This window comes from Anas platyrhynchos, chromosome 3 (genome assembly GCF_047663525.1).
Source record: "Anas platyrhynchos isolate ZD024472 breed Pekin duck chromosome 3, IASCAAS_PekinDuck_T2T, whole genome shotgun sequence".
Classification (NCBI taxonomy): domain Eukaryota; kingdom Metazoa; phylum Chordata; class Aves; order Anseriformes; family Anatidae; genus Anas; species Anas platyrhynchos.
This window is the reverse complement of record NC_092589.1, coordinates 812,934-829,141: the sequence shown is the minus strand read 5'-3', so window position 1 is coordinate 829,141 and position 16,208 is coordinate 812,934. Positions and strand designations below refer to the sequence as shown.

Here is a 16,208-nt window from a genome sequence, read left to right as displayed (position 1 = left end):
CACTCCGTTTGGAGCCTATCTGTAGCATTTTCTTTGTTGATGAGATCATTTCTATATTTACCGCTTAAGTCCTTTTTGCAGCATGATAACAGTCTGAGAGTGAGGCTTAAGAAAATGTAGTGGATGGTTGAATTCCTAGTGCAGAAGACAACACTTCTGAACAAAAAGCTATTTTCACATAGAAGATTCTCACGGTTTCTGAGAAACGGAATGTTATTTTCTGAAAACATTTGTTTTATACTCGGCTTCAAAGCCTCAGTGTTGGTTTTTTTTTTCCAGAATCTGCTGGAAAATATTTAATTATATTTCAAATTTCCAGTGAAGGGGAAAAAAGACATATTCCTTGGTTTCTTTTTCAAGGCACGTAGGTTTTTGACTGTTACAAGTAATTGTCGCTTCAATTTTCCTTTGTTGCAGTTTCTTTTGTCTGTTTTTGCTTATATTTTAATGGTATGTACTGGTATTAAATTATATTGTGGACTAATAATAATAACAAATATTAAAAGATTACTATCTTGAGTTTCACAATTATTTTTTTCCAATTCGATGAAATGTAGCACGTATTGGATACATTCCTGGACATTGCAGGACAGATGTTTAAGTACAGGTGAACTAAAGCGTCTTAACTATCAGCAGTGAATAGTTAGAATATTTGAAAGATTCAAAAAAGGGAGAATTGGGCATATTTGTGGTTAAAATGGATGCTAAAAAAAAAAAAAGAGCTAAGTGTAAACAAAAGCTTTGACATTTGTTTTCATTCACAATTCTTTCCCACACCTGACTTAACTGAGGAATGTATAAGAGGATCAATGAGAAGATCTAGGTATTTTCTGGAAAAAAAAAAAAAAGATCCATAGGCTGTACACCATGGCTCCCATTTTCTTTATATTTCTTCTTAATATGTGGTGTGGATGTTGCTTTCTTCACTACTGGTGGTATGTGCAGATTGGACCATGAAGAATTACAAATTTGATCTTTGAAAGTTTGTCCTATTTTTTAACACTGAAATGGAACTTAGTTGAGAATTATTTCTAAAAAGACTCTCTTGTTAATCACGTTTTAAAATTTGATATTTCTCTAGCAGCATGAGACAAAAATGAGCCAACTGAGAGAAACCTTGAGAAAAATGACTGATGAAAATAACGAACTGAGGTCATTGCTTAACTCTCTGAGGGAAAATAACGAATTGCTAAAAACCCAGGCAAGATTAATTATTTCCTGTTACTAGCTTTACGAGTTACAGTCAAGTAGTCAAGCAGTACAGTCAAGTTTATAAGTAGCTTTGCAAGTTACAGTCAACAATTTTAAATGTTTGAACAAGTTGTTTGCAAAATTGCTGATTTTGTTTCTTTAAGACAAGAATTGTGTGAATGGTTGTAAATACTTTCTGCTTCGTTTTCTAGTACATGAAATTTAGTCTCTCAGAGCTTTTGCAGTATTAAAGACTTTAGAGTTAGTTATTTTTGAAAGTGTTAATTAAAGGAGTATTTTCTCTGTTCTTAAAGGCACGCTGAGACAGTGGTTCACAAGAATACAAAGTTAAAGTTTTCTTCTCACTTGACTTAAATCTGACCTAAATGCTGACAAGCAATTGCTGCCTAAACTCTTTTGACCGTTGCTCCTTCAGTGAATTGCAGTTCTGATGCTCTTGAGTATGATTAAAATCATCTGCTTCCTAGTCTCAGTAAAATCTTTCTCTTTCTCTTTTGTGCAAACTGAAGTATTCATAGAGGACTTACATGATGATCAGGATGCTTGTTGTATCCATAGAGTATGCTACTTATATTTAAATGGCGGTTATAGTTTGCCCCATATTCTTTTCTCACAGTCGCAAGTGATATATGAGCAGTATCAGTAGTTAGAATTCTGAGTGAAGAGAAGAACAGTTGTCTGAAGGTAGATACAAGAAAACTTGTGAAGGTTTTAGAGAGATGTTCGTGTAGTTTGTCTTCAGGAACGTCTGGATACCTTTCACAGAGCTTTTCTGTACAGTTGTAGCAGAGGGACAGAATGACAATTTCACGAAATCTTTATTCTTCCAACAATGCTAGTTACACAGTTAAAATTTAGCCTAAGTAGATTGTATGAAATAAAGCAAAGGAGTGTATTAAATGTATTAAAATGAGGATCATGCACAGATCATTAAATATTTTCTTTCTCCTATGATCCATTTAGTTAGAATTATAAAATAGAGTGATTTTGTATGTGAAAATCTCTTCCCAAGGCTTTCATAAACATTTGTTTAAGCACAAAATAAAGCATGTGCGTATTACTAATGTACTCGTATATTTTAGTCTATTGGTATTGTGGTTTAGAAAATCATAGACTTGAAAACTGAAATAACTGATGTTGTGGATGTGTTACAGTTACTACGGATTTCAAAAGTTTACGACCCCTTAACTATTCTTATGGACTGGATCTCAGACCAACACCTTAGCAAAATAGAAATACAAGAAGAGAGAGAGGGCAGTGAGAAACCTCAGTGTGCTAAAGAAAACTACACTCTAGAAAATTGTATGAAGGTAAAGGCATTTGAATTTGTTTAGGTTGAAATGTTAAGATTCTTTGTATTATTTCTGAGTGTAACAGGTCTGCCTGTTTTACACACGCTTTGAATACATGAATTAAAAGAAAACAGCAGTTAATCCATCAGTATTAATTCCAACAGTGAGATGTAATAGATAATTTTTCATACAGATATTTATACAGATCATTTTTAAGGAAATGTGTAGTGTGCAGTCTGACCTTGAGATTCCACCTGTCTTTCTATTTTAAGTCACTTTTCTCAGCTGATAATTTATCTCGTGTTTTATCTGTAATACTGTATGTAATTCCTTTTTCCTAAGGAGATACACACGTCTAATTTAAAGTATTTTAGTGCTGATACTAGGTATTAAAAGTTCAAGTTATGTCTTATAAAAGATGATACCGTGCTATACTTGTAACGCTTTTTTGGGATACCGAGGCTTGGAAATCAGTGAAGCGTTCAGGAAATCTGCTTTTTCTGTTTGTTTGTTTGTTTAATTATTATTCTATCTAAAATTTGTAGCCCTTGGTATTAGACTTCAGAGCTTGAGCTCACACAATGTCTTTCCACTTTTTGTGTAAACCTGTGTAAAATGTAAATTCAGTATATAATTCTGTTACCTGTACCAGATCTGCCCAGTGAGTATTTGTACATGTAGTCTGTTAAACTCCGGGAATACGTTGATTTTAGTTTGGTTTAGTTTTGCTTAGTTTGCTTTTTACTTGTGGTTAGCTTGTACTGTAAGTTCGTATACTGCACGTAACTTTGCCATTCTGTATTTTTACAGCTTTTGCCTATGGTCACTGGACAGCTCCAGTGGATGCCATTTGTGGATCCTAAATTACATATGTCTGTGATTCAATTTATCTGCTGGTCTCTAAGGCAGATAGACACTGGTAGTCAGGTAAATTCCCAAGAGATATTTTGTATTATAAATGAGTATGAAAAGTAGATATTTTCAGGGAGTATATATAAAAGAAACTTTGCTGTCTTTGCAAAGCATACATGCCTACCACAGATACATAGCAAATGAAAAACTAATTCTCACCAAATTAACTTTCTCACATTCGTTGTAATATTTTGCACCGTGTCTGTAAACATATTTTTGCACACATATGTGATCTTTGTTGCAGTAGTGTGTAGCATCTCAGAAATGGTATTTTCCATATGTGCTTACAAAACTTGTGAACTAGGAAAAGAAATATATTTTTGTTCGCTTTATGCATGAGATTTGTTGAAATTGATGGCAACGTGTGGCAAAGTAGCAAAGGTATTTTGATTTCTTTGTTCTCTACTCAGTGTCTAACTGAATAGAACTAAGCTGGTGGTTCCAGTGCTAATGAGAACATATTTTAAATGAGCTTGTTATTAAGTTTGATTCTGAAGTAATATTTCTGCACCGGTTTTTGAAAAGTCCAATACATCTTACCTGTACAGTATTCTTAAGGGTCATGTTTAGACCTTAGTTCTGTAAACGCTTTTGTAGGACCTAGCTTCAGGCATCTTCACAAAAGAGGGTAGTGTAGTAGGCAGCACTGATTAAAGCTGAGTCTGAACTGACTTTATTCTGGAACCAGAGGCAAATTAAATAATGTCAGCATATCAGGGGCCCTGACTACCTTGTTTCTTTGTGAAGTGTGTGTTGACTAGGCCCTGTGCTAATGTTGTTCAACTGCTTGTGGAACGCAAAGTAGTATCCCATGTACAGACTATATTGCAATACACGGTCACGACATCTGCTATTTAATATTTAATCCTTAGGGGAACGTACGTACTTAGCAGACAGGATTTTCATGTATTTTAATGTTTACGCTAAATGTGCACGTTGTTTGAAACAGGATGCAAGCATGACAGCAACAATGGAGAGACTTGCAGAAGTTATTCTCAAAGGCGCAGTACAAAAGGGAAGCATGCAAAAATGGACTAAAAAGTCTACACGGAGTAAACCAAAAGCTGCACATTTCTTTAAAAGCTCCTCTATGCCTTTGAGGTTTCTGTCAACTTTAGTTGTGCTTAGAACAGCAAAACGAAGTAAGTTCTGGTTTTTATTATGTCTTTTTTAAATTTTCTTTTTCTTTTTCTTTTTTTTTTTTTTTTAAATCTTATTTTCAGGTATGTGCCCGGACAAAAAAACAAATGTACAAAATGCAGCAGTTCAATGATACTGTAGCATCTGTAATGCTTTAGTAGTAAAGGATGTTTTATTTGAATTTTACCACCTGATGAAGCATAATATAGGGAAGCAAGTAGGAACCTTGCTATTATTCATGTCATAATTTGTGTGGTCATTTTAATATGCTTTATTTATGTCAGTGAGATCAACGTATTTTGTGACAAAGGGGAAAAGAGATGTTGGTAATTCTCTCAAGCAATCACCGTAGCAGTGATTTGTTTGTCAAGATCTGCACTGCATATAATGGTACAGCTAATTGCTCCTCAGTAAACTGAAATCAGTAGCAAATTCAGAACAGTTCTAGAATTTCATTGCTTTGTCAAAGTTTAATGTAAAGCTCATACTCTATCTAGCTCTTACCTCTCTGCTGTCTCCCCTTTTCTCCTACCAAGTCTGTCACTGCAAGTGGCTACCCGTAAACATTATCAGCATTGAAGAATGCTACCATATGCTGATGCAGTATAGTAATGTATTTTGTTAACAGGCAAAAGCAAACGAGGTCGTACTTGTCTGGAGATATCGCAGTTCTTAGTGACTTTTGCTTCAGTTCATGAGAGTTACTCCACTTGTGCAATTTCCAGGATGCCGTAGTATCTCTTCTCAGCAGCAGTTTCTTTAAAAACAAACAGGGCCTGAAAAGACAAAAAACGTTTTCTTTGAAGTGATGACAAAAATACTGACCTGTGCAGTATTTATACTGGTAGTACTTAGAATAAGTAGGATTTAAACATTCTGGAAGACCACCCTGTCACCATTAATAAACAAATACAGTATTTCAGCTGTTGGAGGGAAGAATCAGTGTATTTTCAATTTCAGTATCATATAGTTTCAGTCAGAATATTTTGGTGAAGCATGATTACCCTGAAATTGAAACTCACATTTCTAGAAATGTTTGATGAAAATGATGCAAATGAATTACAATACAAAAAAAGTACTTATTGCAGAGATTAACTATAAGCAGATGAAAGCTGTTGATCAGAATGAATCAGTTTAGCTTCTCATGGTCGGTTTTTACTGCGAGCCTATAGAACATGGAAAAAAATTACCTGTTAAATTTATGTTGAAACTTACCGTGTATGAATTTTCATCACTGACCACATGTCTAATGATCTAGCGATGACAAAGCAGCACATTCAGTTTAAACATATATATCCTGTTCCCTTCAAGATGCTAATATCCAGCAGATGGCACTGTAATTAAACTTTTGCTATGTGATAAATTTTCCCCTTACTCTTAATTTTCTGTGCTCCAGATGATCAATGCTATTCCAAGATATTGAGGAAGATTTGACATCATGAAATTAAGAAAACTGAATTGATTCACTTAATCTAAATTCTCTGAATAATTTAGTGTTCTCCAAAATGGATGCATATATAACGTGGATGCATATATAACGTGGATGCATATATAACTTAAACTACAGCTTTTTATGGAAAGGAATGTGAATAGTTGCTGTCATGACAGTAATTGCAGTTATTCAGATGAATGAGCCTTTTACTCCTTTATTAGAGGCTTCCCAGGTGTTGAAACCAATATAGTCCCAAACTATGCAGCTTGTGATTTCTTTTCTCTCTTAAGGAAGCGATTAGAAAGGTGTTATATTTGCAAATATATTTTGCTCAATTTGTGAGTTGTAACTTGTCTTTTTTTCCACTCACAACAATTTTTGTAAGGAATAAAAATAGGCAGAAGATGCATTTAAACAAATAAGTAAATTAATATTTTCAGCCATTTAATTTTTTTTTTTTATAATTAGTATATATCTGCAACAGTAACTCTTAGGATAAATATTCATGTATTTGTGATCATCTAATGGAACTGTGATTACATAATTTTTATTCCCTGTTTTCTGTTATCTTTCAGTGAATTACCTGACTCAGGCATTTCGTTCCCTTTGCGTGGACTTGAAGACAGATGAAGGAAAGATCTTATTTTTGCAATACCGATGTGTGCCTATCATACTAAGCCACTTAACTATATCCAAAAAAGTCTCCTTTTTATTGCACTTAATGCATTAGTTGAGATGGCCATGAACAACGATAAAAGTGAGTAATTGAAAAAAATACATACAAAGTTATGATGAAAGTAGGTGAGGTAAGCATAAATACCAAATCAAAAATAACGTGCTGCTTCTCTATAAATAACCTGATCTAGCATTAGCATTCATTTGTGTCATTTAAATTCATTAGAGATATAAAGTATGTTTCTGAATTGTCCGTCTCTTCTCACTGTCAGCATCCAAGCTTTACATCTTGTCCTGGTTGCTTTCTTAGTGGTGTGATTTTTTTTTGATGTTTAGTTTAGCTTTTCTGTTTATTCCACTGGTTTACCTTGCTGATGTTTTGCCAATGAGTAATTTTCTTTTGAAGTAAGGCTGTGCCAGGGCAGCCATTTCATGAAATCCTGTTAGCAGGTGGAGATAAAATAAATAAATAAATAAATAAATAAACTTTTATCTTTTTTTACCCCCCTAATGTGAACAGCTCACCCCTAGCCATTTTTCACTTTAAAGTAATTGGAAATGGCACATCTGTAAGGGATGGTTATGTTTCAATGAGTTGTACTGTGGTGTGGTCCTATAAAAGGGTTAATAGTCTCCTTCACAGTGGTTTTCCAGGTGACACAGGCAAAGAATCAGTTGATAACAATCTGGATGAACACACAAGTAGTGAGCCATTCCAGTGTCATGTGGAACAATCCTTGTTAATTTTCTTAAAATAAAAAGTATTCATTGTTTTTTGGAACAGAAAAGGGAAGGAGAAGGGACTGCTGCTATTTGTGAAATGTATATTGTTGGCTTGGGGTATTTTGTTACCATGTACTATAGGGGCAAAAACAGAAAGCGTGTTTGACTTGGGATGGAACAACGTTGAGTTAGAAGGCATTTTGTAGTGAGATAAGTGGCAGAAAGATTTACCTGATGTTGTTTTCATCCTTTCAGACCGTGTGGTTAGTTTATCTATTTGTTTTTTTTACACTAAAGTATTTCTAATCATCATAATTTTGATCGGTATAGTAACTGGGAAAGAAAAACCTAAGCAGGGTTGATGGTATCTGACATTACTTTGAAGAAAAATTCCACTAACAGTACATGTTCTGTTATCTAGTAGTAGTCATTTCGATCTGCTGGATGCCTAGATTTGGAAGAATAATGGAGATAAATTGTGACAAGTTCACATTTTGCCATGTTGCTTGTAACCTTGTTGCATGTCAAATGTAACCGTTCAGGTATTGGTACCATCTGTTTCCTATCTATACGTAGTATCTTAATGACAAATTAGAATTAATAGTCTTATTGCTGTTCATCTTTATTGGCACGCAGCTTTTCATGTACCCCATCCCTGTTTGGTTCAGGTGTTTCACATCCAGAATCCTGTCAGTCTGTCTTGTTATAAAGGTAGTTCCTGGCCTCCAAGGTGTAGGTTTTTGTTCTGGTCTTTTCTGATGTTTGTAAACTTCTGTTCAGTCCAACTTACTTCTGTGACATAAGGAATCCTGTTCTATTTTTAACCTTTTTTATTGCTTTTTTTTGTGTGTGTATGTTTGTGATGGTCATTTAAGAATGAGGGTGGCCTCCCGTACATCCTGTGTCATAGCTGCGTGAAGGTCTTGCACATCTAGGAAGCCGAAGAACAATTGATACCATCCTGAGGTCAACATGTACTGGGTGATGGGCTGGACCTGTCCTTGGGCTCTCTTAACTCGGGGTCACCCACGAAGGCATCCACACTCGAGGGGCCTTGCACTGACTGTTACCTCGCCTGCCCTCCGTTGTGCTATAACCACTGGCTCTTACCAGGCCCAGCTGTTGACGACGAGAATCAGTTAAACTCAGCAAATGGTTCCAGTCTTGCCAGTGACTGTGTAAGAGACAGCAGCTCATCAGCAAGCTGTTCAGTGTAGTTACTGGTTCTTTTTCTGTGGTCCTTATGTAACTTTTCCACGAGCTAACTCTCCATCACTCTGTTGGGTTGGTCCGCTCTCCTGGCAGATCCACATGCAATTAGAAACGAGGCAAAACCGTAATGGTTAATTTGTTAAAACATGAACTTCAAGCTGGTGTTCCTGACAGTCTTCATTTTCTGAGGTGACAGAGCTTTAGCTATAAAACAGAAATTTCTGAATGACAATAGCTGGTGAGACTTGATGCTGTGAGTGACTGATCACTTTGAGGGTAAATTTCAGATGAGTTCTGTCAACAGTGATAAATTGCTCATTGTTCATTACAGTCTACCAATGAAGTTAAGTTAATGTAACTACCAAATGCTGCAATTTTTTATGGCTCCTATGGGAGGCTTTTGCAGATTATTTAAAATTGTGTCAAATCCTGACCGGATAGATTCCAAGTTAGTTTTTCTACAGTAGTTAATAAAAACAAAATCTGTGCAGAGATGATGCAGAAAAATATGTAAAAATACACAGTTTTTATTCTTCTAGTTCATCAGATAGACAGGCATTTAAATTATATGCTTATTTTGTACATTTGTGATGATTTAAAATCTATTCTGCAAAAGCTTATTTGAAATGAATATATAAAATGAATAGATAAACAATGTAGGAAAAATCTCTTTAAATGCATGTCTTTATCAGTTTGCTTTCATGTGATTGAACTTTGTGAAACTTGAGGTATTATTTCCACTTTGGCTCTTCTGCTTTATGGTAAAATTCCCTCAGCGTATTTTTTATATTGTTTTATAAACCTCTCAGTTAAAACATTTTACAGTGTATCTGTATGTATATGTGTGTGTATATATATTAATAAAGTTTTTTTAAGATACCTTAAGACCGGTATTTTTAATAATAAAATAATACAGTATTATTGAGACCAGTAAGAACAAGCCAGCAAAGAAATGGCCAAGTAAGCAGAATATGGTATTTGTTTACACCTACAAAAAGGAATTTAAGGCATTTTTAGATATTTAAGGATATTTATAGGAATAAATTGTAGGACCTCCTTCTTCTACAGTAAAAGTAGAATAATATTACAATAACTATTAATTTAATGGCATATTCGAAGTAACTATATCCTGGGGCATACCAAGTGTGTTTATACGCTAAGGGCAGAGTGCAGTGAATAGTGACTTGTTTTGTTGGATTCCTAACAAATGTGTTCAGTTCTGTGACCTATTAAATCGGTACTTATGTTCTTTATGGTGTTGCTCTAAATCAGTCTGTACTATTAGAATCAAGAGTGAAATAACACAAGGGAACAGATTTTACTTTATTCTGAATTGACTAAGTTTTGGGGAGCAGGATAAATAGAAAAGATTATACTATATGGCCATGTTTAAAAATTATCCAGCATTTTACAGGAATTGTTTTGATATTCAGGTGTTCTTATCCAACTCTGACCTCTCAATTACGATTCTGCCTGTCTTGAAACGGTACGGTGACAGTTTTGATAATGAAAAGCTGTCTAGTCATCAGTGTCTACATGTACTATTTCCGTACGTCATTTTGCAGCAGCTTAAAATATTTCCTTGTCAGTTTTTTTAGCATAGCTTAGTGTTCTCCTCATGTCATCATAAGAAAAGGAGCATTGAATAAACATGTTGAAGATGAGATTTTTTTTATCTGAGTTTAAAATTGCTCAGTGTCCTGTTTTCCTTTGTTCTCAAGGGAATAGGCCTTGTTTTAATACCACAAGTGCTGGTAATATCAGAATTCTTAGGAACTTGGGTGAGTTTTGTTCGCGGTTTTACCTGATTTTTGCATCACATGCCTAGAATATACCCAGTTAGTACATTGTTCTCATGGTTGCACAGCATGAGGCGCATATAAAACCCTCAAAAGCTATAAATCAATGATTTAGTTTTCCATGAGCCAAGTGCTGTGATTAAACTTTTTAACTATTTTCTTTTACAGTTTACTTAAAGATTTTCCTGGAGGACTGCAGTAATGAACGCTTTTTCCATACTTTGGCTGCATTGCTTCAGAATCGCGAGCTAGACATTTCGATTTTGGAAAGGATTTGTTTTATATTACAGAAACTCTCCGAAATAAAGTAATCCTTTACTACCGTTTTTCTGTTAATTGCCATTAGATCACTGAACTTGGGGACCTTTCTCTTTTTTTAAAAGCGCATCTCTGTTTTGACGTTCATTTGCTCCAATACAAATAATGCTGGACTTTCATTGTTAGCAATTATGTTTAAAATGTTTGTCACAGATATGTAAGATGAATCTCTCAATTTGCCTATATATCTGTGTAGTTCAGAATATGAACTAAAAAATAACTAGCCTAAAGAACATATATTCCTCATTTATTTAGATGACGAGAATGCTTAGAAGAAAACCCTTCTTTTCTTCCCCCGACCTTCGGTTTTACTGAGTTACTTGGTAAAAATGTCCTCTGAAAATTGTTTTGTATGTGACTTAAATTTCAGTTTTGTCAATTTTCATCTCTATCAAAACAAACAAACAAAACAAACAAAAAAACAACACACGGTTTAAAGTCTTGAGCCATTTAAGACTTTGGGGGAATGTTAACCTTTACAGAATAGGTTTCTGTTGCTTACTGGTTACTAATTTATTATAACAAAGAGCTTCAGCATGTCAGTGGTAGAATGCTGCTGAGTTCCGTTGATGTGCATTATTTAATGGGATTGTTTCATTTATAAAAGCAGGTATTTACACTAAACTGTTGCTTACATTAGAGTTAGTTATTTACAAAACTGAGGGTTTTGTTTGATTTTTCTTAGGAACAAAATTGAACTCTTGGGGGAAAAAAAAAAAAACAACAACAACAAAAAACTTCCTGTAAAATACTCTAATTTAAATCATATTTTTCATTGGAAATAAACTAAAGGTGTACTCAGAAATCCAGATTTTTTAATTTGTTTAATTAAAAGACAACCTCACAGGTGGTGCCATAAATCTTAAGAAATGAACCTTGAAATATTCTTTAATTTTTTTATCCTTGGTTTTGTAGTAGTTCATTACTGTATTTGCCTCGATGTTATTGTGGATTTTCTGTACACATCCTGTTTCTGAAATCTTGCTTCTCACTGGGGAAATCTTTTTACAGGTTTTCCTTGATCTTCCACTGTACTACATGTAAATACCATTTAGTCAAGAGAAAGCATAGTTCTTGATGTGAGGAATGTTTTAACAATTCCAATTCGTGTCCATAAATTCGTGTCCATAAAGAATAATTCTGTTTGAATCCTGTCTGCCTCTGGGCCCTGCACTGGCAATTTAGTTCTTGAACCACAGATGCAGTGTGTCCCAGTCTCCCCCTCATTCCAGTCAATTTATCACGTCTTCAGAAAACACTCCTTAAATTTATGAACCTGTTTGCTTTTGTTATTCCTGACTTCTAGTTCTAACAGTTACAGGTTTTTTTTCTGTCTTCTTCGAGATTGATTTAACACTGCTATAGATGTTATGTAGATGACTGTAAATAGCTGGGAAAGAATGTTTTAATTGCTCATGAGTCGTCAACCTGTTTGGGAGTTTCAGAACAACTGATAATAACTGGTGACTGCTGGTGACTGTTATGAGATCCTTGGTATCTGGCCAGGGGGGCCAAGAGATTAAGAGGAAGAAAAAAGAAGCTGAAGGACGGTTGGGAGACAAGACCTGGGGAGAGTGTACAGAGAGTGTTCCATAAACTTGGAATAGTGCCGAGTAAGTACAAAGGGTGAGAGGAAGACTACGAGCCTTCAGCATGAAAGACCCCTAGAGACCCCCAGAGGAGACTGATGCACATGCTCCAGTAGGAGGAACTGGACCCCGGAAGCTAATTATAATAATCTATTTTTTTAGAAGTAGTAATGAATATGTATTAGTCTAGGCGCATGAAAATCAGCTGCTTGATGTAACTGGTGTGCGTCCTGGTGGAGCGGAGACTCCCGGTGCACCCAGCGCTGTTTGCTTACCTCTATTCCTTTATATTCTTTTAATAAATCCTATTTTTTTATTTAATCCTAATTTGAATCCTGAGCCATTTATAACAATTTGGGGGCTCGTCCGGGATGGTTATAGTTCCTGAATTCTGATTTAATCTAGGAGAGGCGCCCCACCATTTGGTGGCTCCTGTTTGAGTCAGATCGGGACTAATGCCATCCTGAACCTGAATAAAGGTAAGCAAAGAATTTGATTTTTTTTGAGCTCCCTTGTTGCCGGCTGTTTTTTGCCCGTAATTCTGCGCGCGAAGATCCGGACGAAGACGACAGAGTCGTTTGGATACCGTTCGGTTGGATTCCGGTGCCCGGAATCGAACCGGATGAAGACGACAGTCGTTTGGATACCGTCTGGTTCGATCCCAGACGAAGACAGCAGAGACGCTGGTGGATACCGTCCGATTGGAGTCTGGACGAAGACGACTGATTCGTAAGATACCGTCCGGTTGGGTAAGGGTACGGTTGCCAGTTTTTGTGTGTGAGAGTGTAACTGAGACTTCTAAAGTCAGCGTGGAGGTCTTTTTGTTTTCTCACTGGTTCTAATCTCCTGTCGGGGGGGCTGGACTGGTGAGAAGAGGGATACGTGGGTGGGTGATAGGTCCTAAACCCCCTGCAAGACACTCTCACTGGGCAACCAAGGGCTGTGGGAATTGCCACTAGTAAAATTCCCGGATGGGTCAGATAAAATCGAAGACCAAGGACCAGAAAGGGAGCAAATTACTAGATATATGACCAAAAAGTCCAATATGAATAATGATTAGAAATTGGAACAATAGGGGCCCCAGAAAATTAAAGAGTAAATTAAAAATGATCCAGTATTTTATGACAGAATGACCAAAAGAACCCTTAAGACCCCCTGTATTTTGATCCACGGAGGACGGGGTCTGTCAGGCTTTGAACACTAATAGTAGAATACCCGTGGATCCAGAAAAGAGCAAGCTGAAACATTGGAATTAGAAATTAGAGAGCAATTGATTAAGAATGAATATGTGCTCCATTTGTGCCTGTGCTGCGCTTATACCACCAGATAACAGGAGCCTCTCGGACCCCGAGAACCAGATCAAAAACAACCTCATGGTTCAGACTTTAACCAAGGGGTCTAAGATAAGGAGGAGTGTTCACAAAGGGACAGGTTATGTGTGTGTATAGGAATGTTTATGTATATGTAACTTTTTACTAAAGCAACGTTAGGCCTGCACGACTTTGGGGGGGACTACCCGCCCCGTGCTGCACGGCACTGAGTAAACATACCTACTTTACAATCCTACTGATTGTGGAGTCAGCTTTCTGAGAGTCATTTTGGTGAGCCAGGCAGGAGACACTCTGCTCGGCTGCGGGATCGGCTGCAGCGTGGACGCCCCTAGGTGCACCCTGAGCGTTTTTGCTCGGAGGGGACTCCACTCTCAGCTGCTCACCGCAGGAGCAAAGAAACTCCTGAAACTGCAGACAAACGGTATGTTTTCGGCTGCTGGAGGGATACTAACTGGAGTGTTAATAATTGTATGTGTTTTTATGTATGTATTTTGTGTTGAAAGTATTTGTGTAAATGTAAGGGTTTGAAACAAAGTGTTACAAGTCACTTCACGAAGAACACAGTCAGAGACAATACTTGTTTGGTTGGTTATCATTCTAAATTATATTCCTGTGGTATGAATGAGATGTGCTGGAGGCCTCCGTGTGCGATGGTGCTGTGTGAGTGAGACGCAGCGTTGCTGCAAAGCGAGTGCAGAGTTCCGATCCGTTGTTCCGTACTCTCCGCAAGGGGAGTGGGCAGAGACGAACGAAGTGCTTGACAGACTGAAAAGAAGTGCTGTTTTATCCAAGTTTTGAGTGGTGGTGCCTAATATATGGGCCCGGTGTATCTTGTGTATCTTGTGTATCCTATTTTTGCTCTTAAATGTTTTGACTGTGACAAGAAAAAGGCAGGAGCATGACATGACATGCTTCCTGCAACATATGAGGCCCGCACAGGGCGAGACCTGGACTCGCTGAGACCTGAACAGGCCGAGACCAGAGCAGTGCTGGGAGACCCGAGACACTACGGAGGGACTACCGCTGGACGGAGAGAGCCCTGAGAGACGCTGCAGAGCCACGGACGGCTCTGAGAGACACAGAATAGACCTGACAGAAGCTGCAAAACGCGGGGAAATTGAAGTAATTGCGGAACATCCGAGATCGAGTTGCTACGGGAGACCAGAGGCGTCAGTGGACACCGGTAGCTGACCCTCAGCGTGTAGCGAGTCAGCACAGAGCAGAGGGGCGGACATCAGGACCCTGCAGCCTGTCTGACATAACCATGGAGGCAGCGGCAGCAGCGGCTGTGCTGCTTCACTCTGGCATTCTTTTTATAAAAGGTTTATCTTGCAATGCAAAAAAGACTATTCGTCCCCAGATCGGTGTTATAACTATTGCTAATGACGACTTAGCTCTATTGCAGGGCGGGAGTGCAGAGACGCAGATCACACTGCCAAATGACCACCGGCAGGCTCTTTCACAAACCTAAGGTTGCAGCTGGCACTGCCTGCAGCCGTATAGCAGACGTTCCACTCTCTTTCCTAACTAGTAATCATGTGTCTCATCCATTTGTGGTGAATGGTCAGTGGCAAAAAGAAAAGGGGGGAGGCAAAGACAGAAACGGTACAAGGAGGATGCCACTGACACTAACAGCATGGGTAATAGGAGTAGTATAAGTGACACAGGTGACGGTGCGGGGTGCTGGGTGCTCTGCCTGCTGCTCGCCTTCGCCTGACTGTGCACTGCTGCCAACGGTGCTAGAGTAAAATGTGAAGACTGCTCAGATGGCAGTGATGAGAGTGCTTGTGTGAAGAAGATATGTGAAAAAGATGTGTGCTGAATCTGATTTTGTGTGCAACAGTGGTCAGTGTGTGCTAAACAGATGGCAGTGTGATGGGGATCCGGATTGTGAAGATGGGTCTGACAAAAGTGCTGAGCTGTGTCATATGAGAACAGTGTCATGGAAATGTGATGGTGAAAGAGACTATGACAGTGGAGAGGATGAAGAGAATTGTGGCAATGTGACTTGTAGTGCAGCAGAGTTCACATGCAGTAGTGGACAATGTATTTCCAAAAGCAATGCAGACAAAAAAATTTTGTCTGCAATGGTCAAGGTGACTGCTCCGACCACTCGGATGAATCTTTGGAGCAGTGTGGCCGCCAGCCTGCACCTCCGGTGAAGTGTTCTGTGAGTGAGGTGCAGTGCGGCTCAGGTGAATGTATCCACAAGAAGTGGTGATGTGACAGAGATCCTGATTGCAAGGATGGAAGTGATGAAATTAACTGCCCTTCTTGGACCTGTGGACCAGACCAGTTCAGATGTGAAGATGGGAACTGTGTCCATGGGAGTAGGCAGTGCAATGGTGTGAGAGACTGTCTGGATGGCACTGATGAAGCAAACTGTAACAATGTTATTCAATGCTCTGGACCTGGCAAATTCAAGTGCAGAAGTGGAGAATGCATAGATATCAATAAAGTGTGTAACCAGCAGAGAGACTGCAAGGACTGGAGTGATAAGCCCCTGAAGGAATGCAACATAAATGAATGTGACTGTCCAGCTGGGAAACTGTGGAGTTAGTGATGAATGCCAA

The 16,208-nt window shown here is 37.9% G+C and overlaps 1 protein-coding gene across 1 annotated transcript; it reads left to right on the top strand.

Moving 5' to 3' along the window:
• Positions 1-1,040: 1,040 nt before the first annotated feature.
• Positions 1,041-11,864, top strand: LOC140002062 (coiled-coil domain-containing protein 138-like). The gene is made up of 4 exons (XM_072035174.1): positions 1,041-2,522; positions 3,315-3,431; positions 4,366-4,558; positions 6,564-11,864. Exons 1-4 carry the CDS (start codon positions 2,409-2,411, stop codon positions 6,716-6,718), a joined length of 579 nt encoding a protein of 192 aa, XP_071891275.1. The 5' UTR covers positions 1,041-2,408; the 3' UTR covers positions 6,719-11,864.
• The last annotated feature ends 4,344 nt before the right edge of the window (positions 11,865-16,208 follow it).

What these genes read in the sequence shown, in the direction of transcription:
- LOC140002062 (XM_072035174.1), top strand. Translation starts at nt 2,409, where the DNA reads ATGGACTGGATCTCAGACCAACACCTTAGCAAAATAGAAATACAAGAA. An exon ending in CTCTAGAAAATTGTATGAAG is followed by an intron (nt 2,523 to 3,314) that starts GTAAAGGCATTT and finishes GTATTTTTACAG; the next exon opens with CTTTTGCCTATGGTCACTGG. An exon ending in GCTTAGAACAGCAAAACGAA is followed by an intron (nt 4,559 to 6,563) that starts GTAAGTTCTGGT and finishes GTTATCTTTCAG; the next exon opens with TGAATTACCTGACTCAGGCA.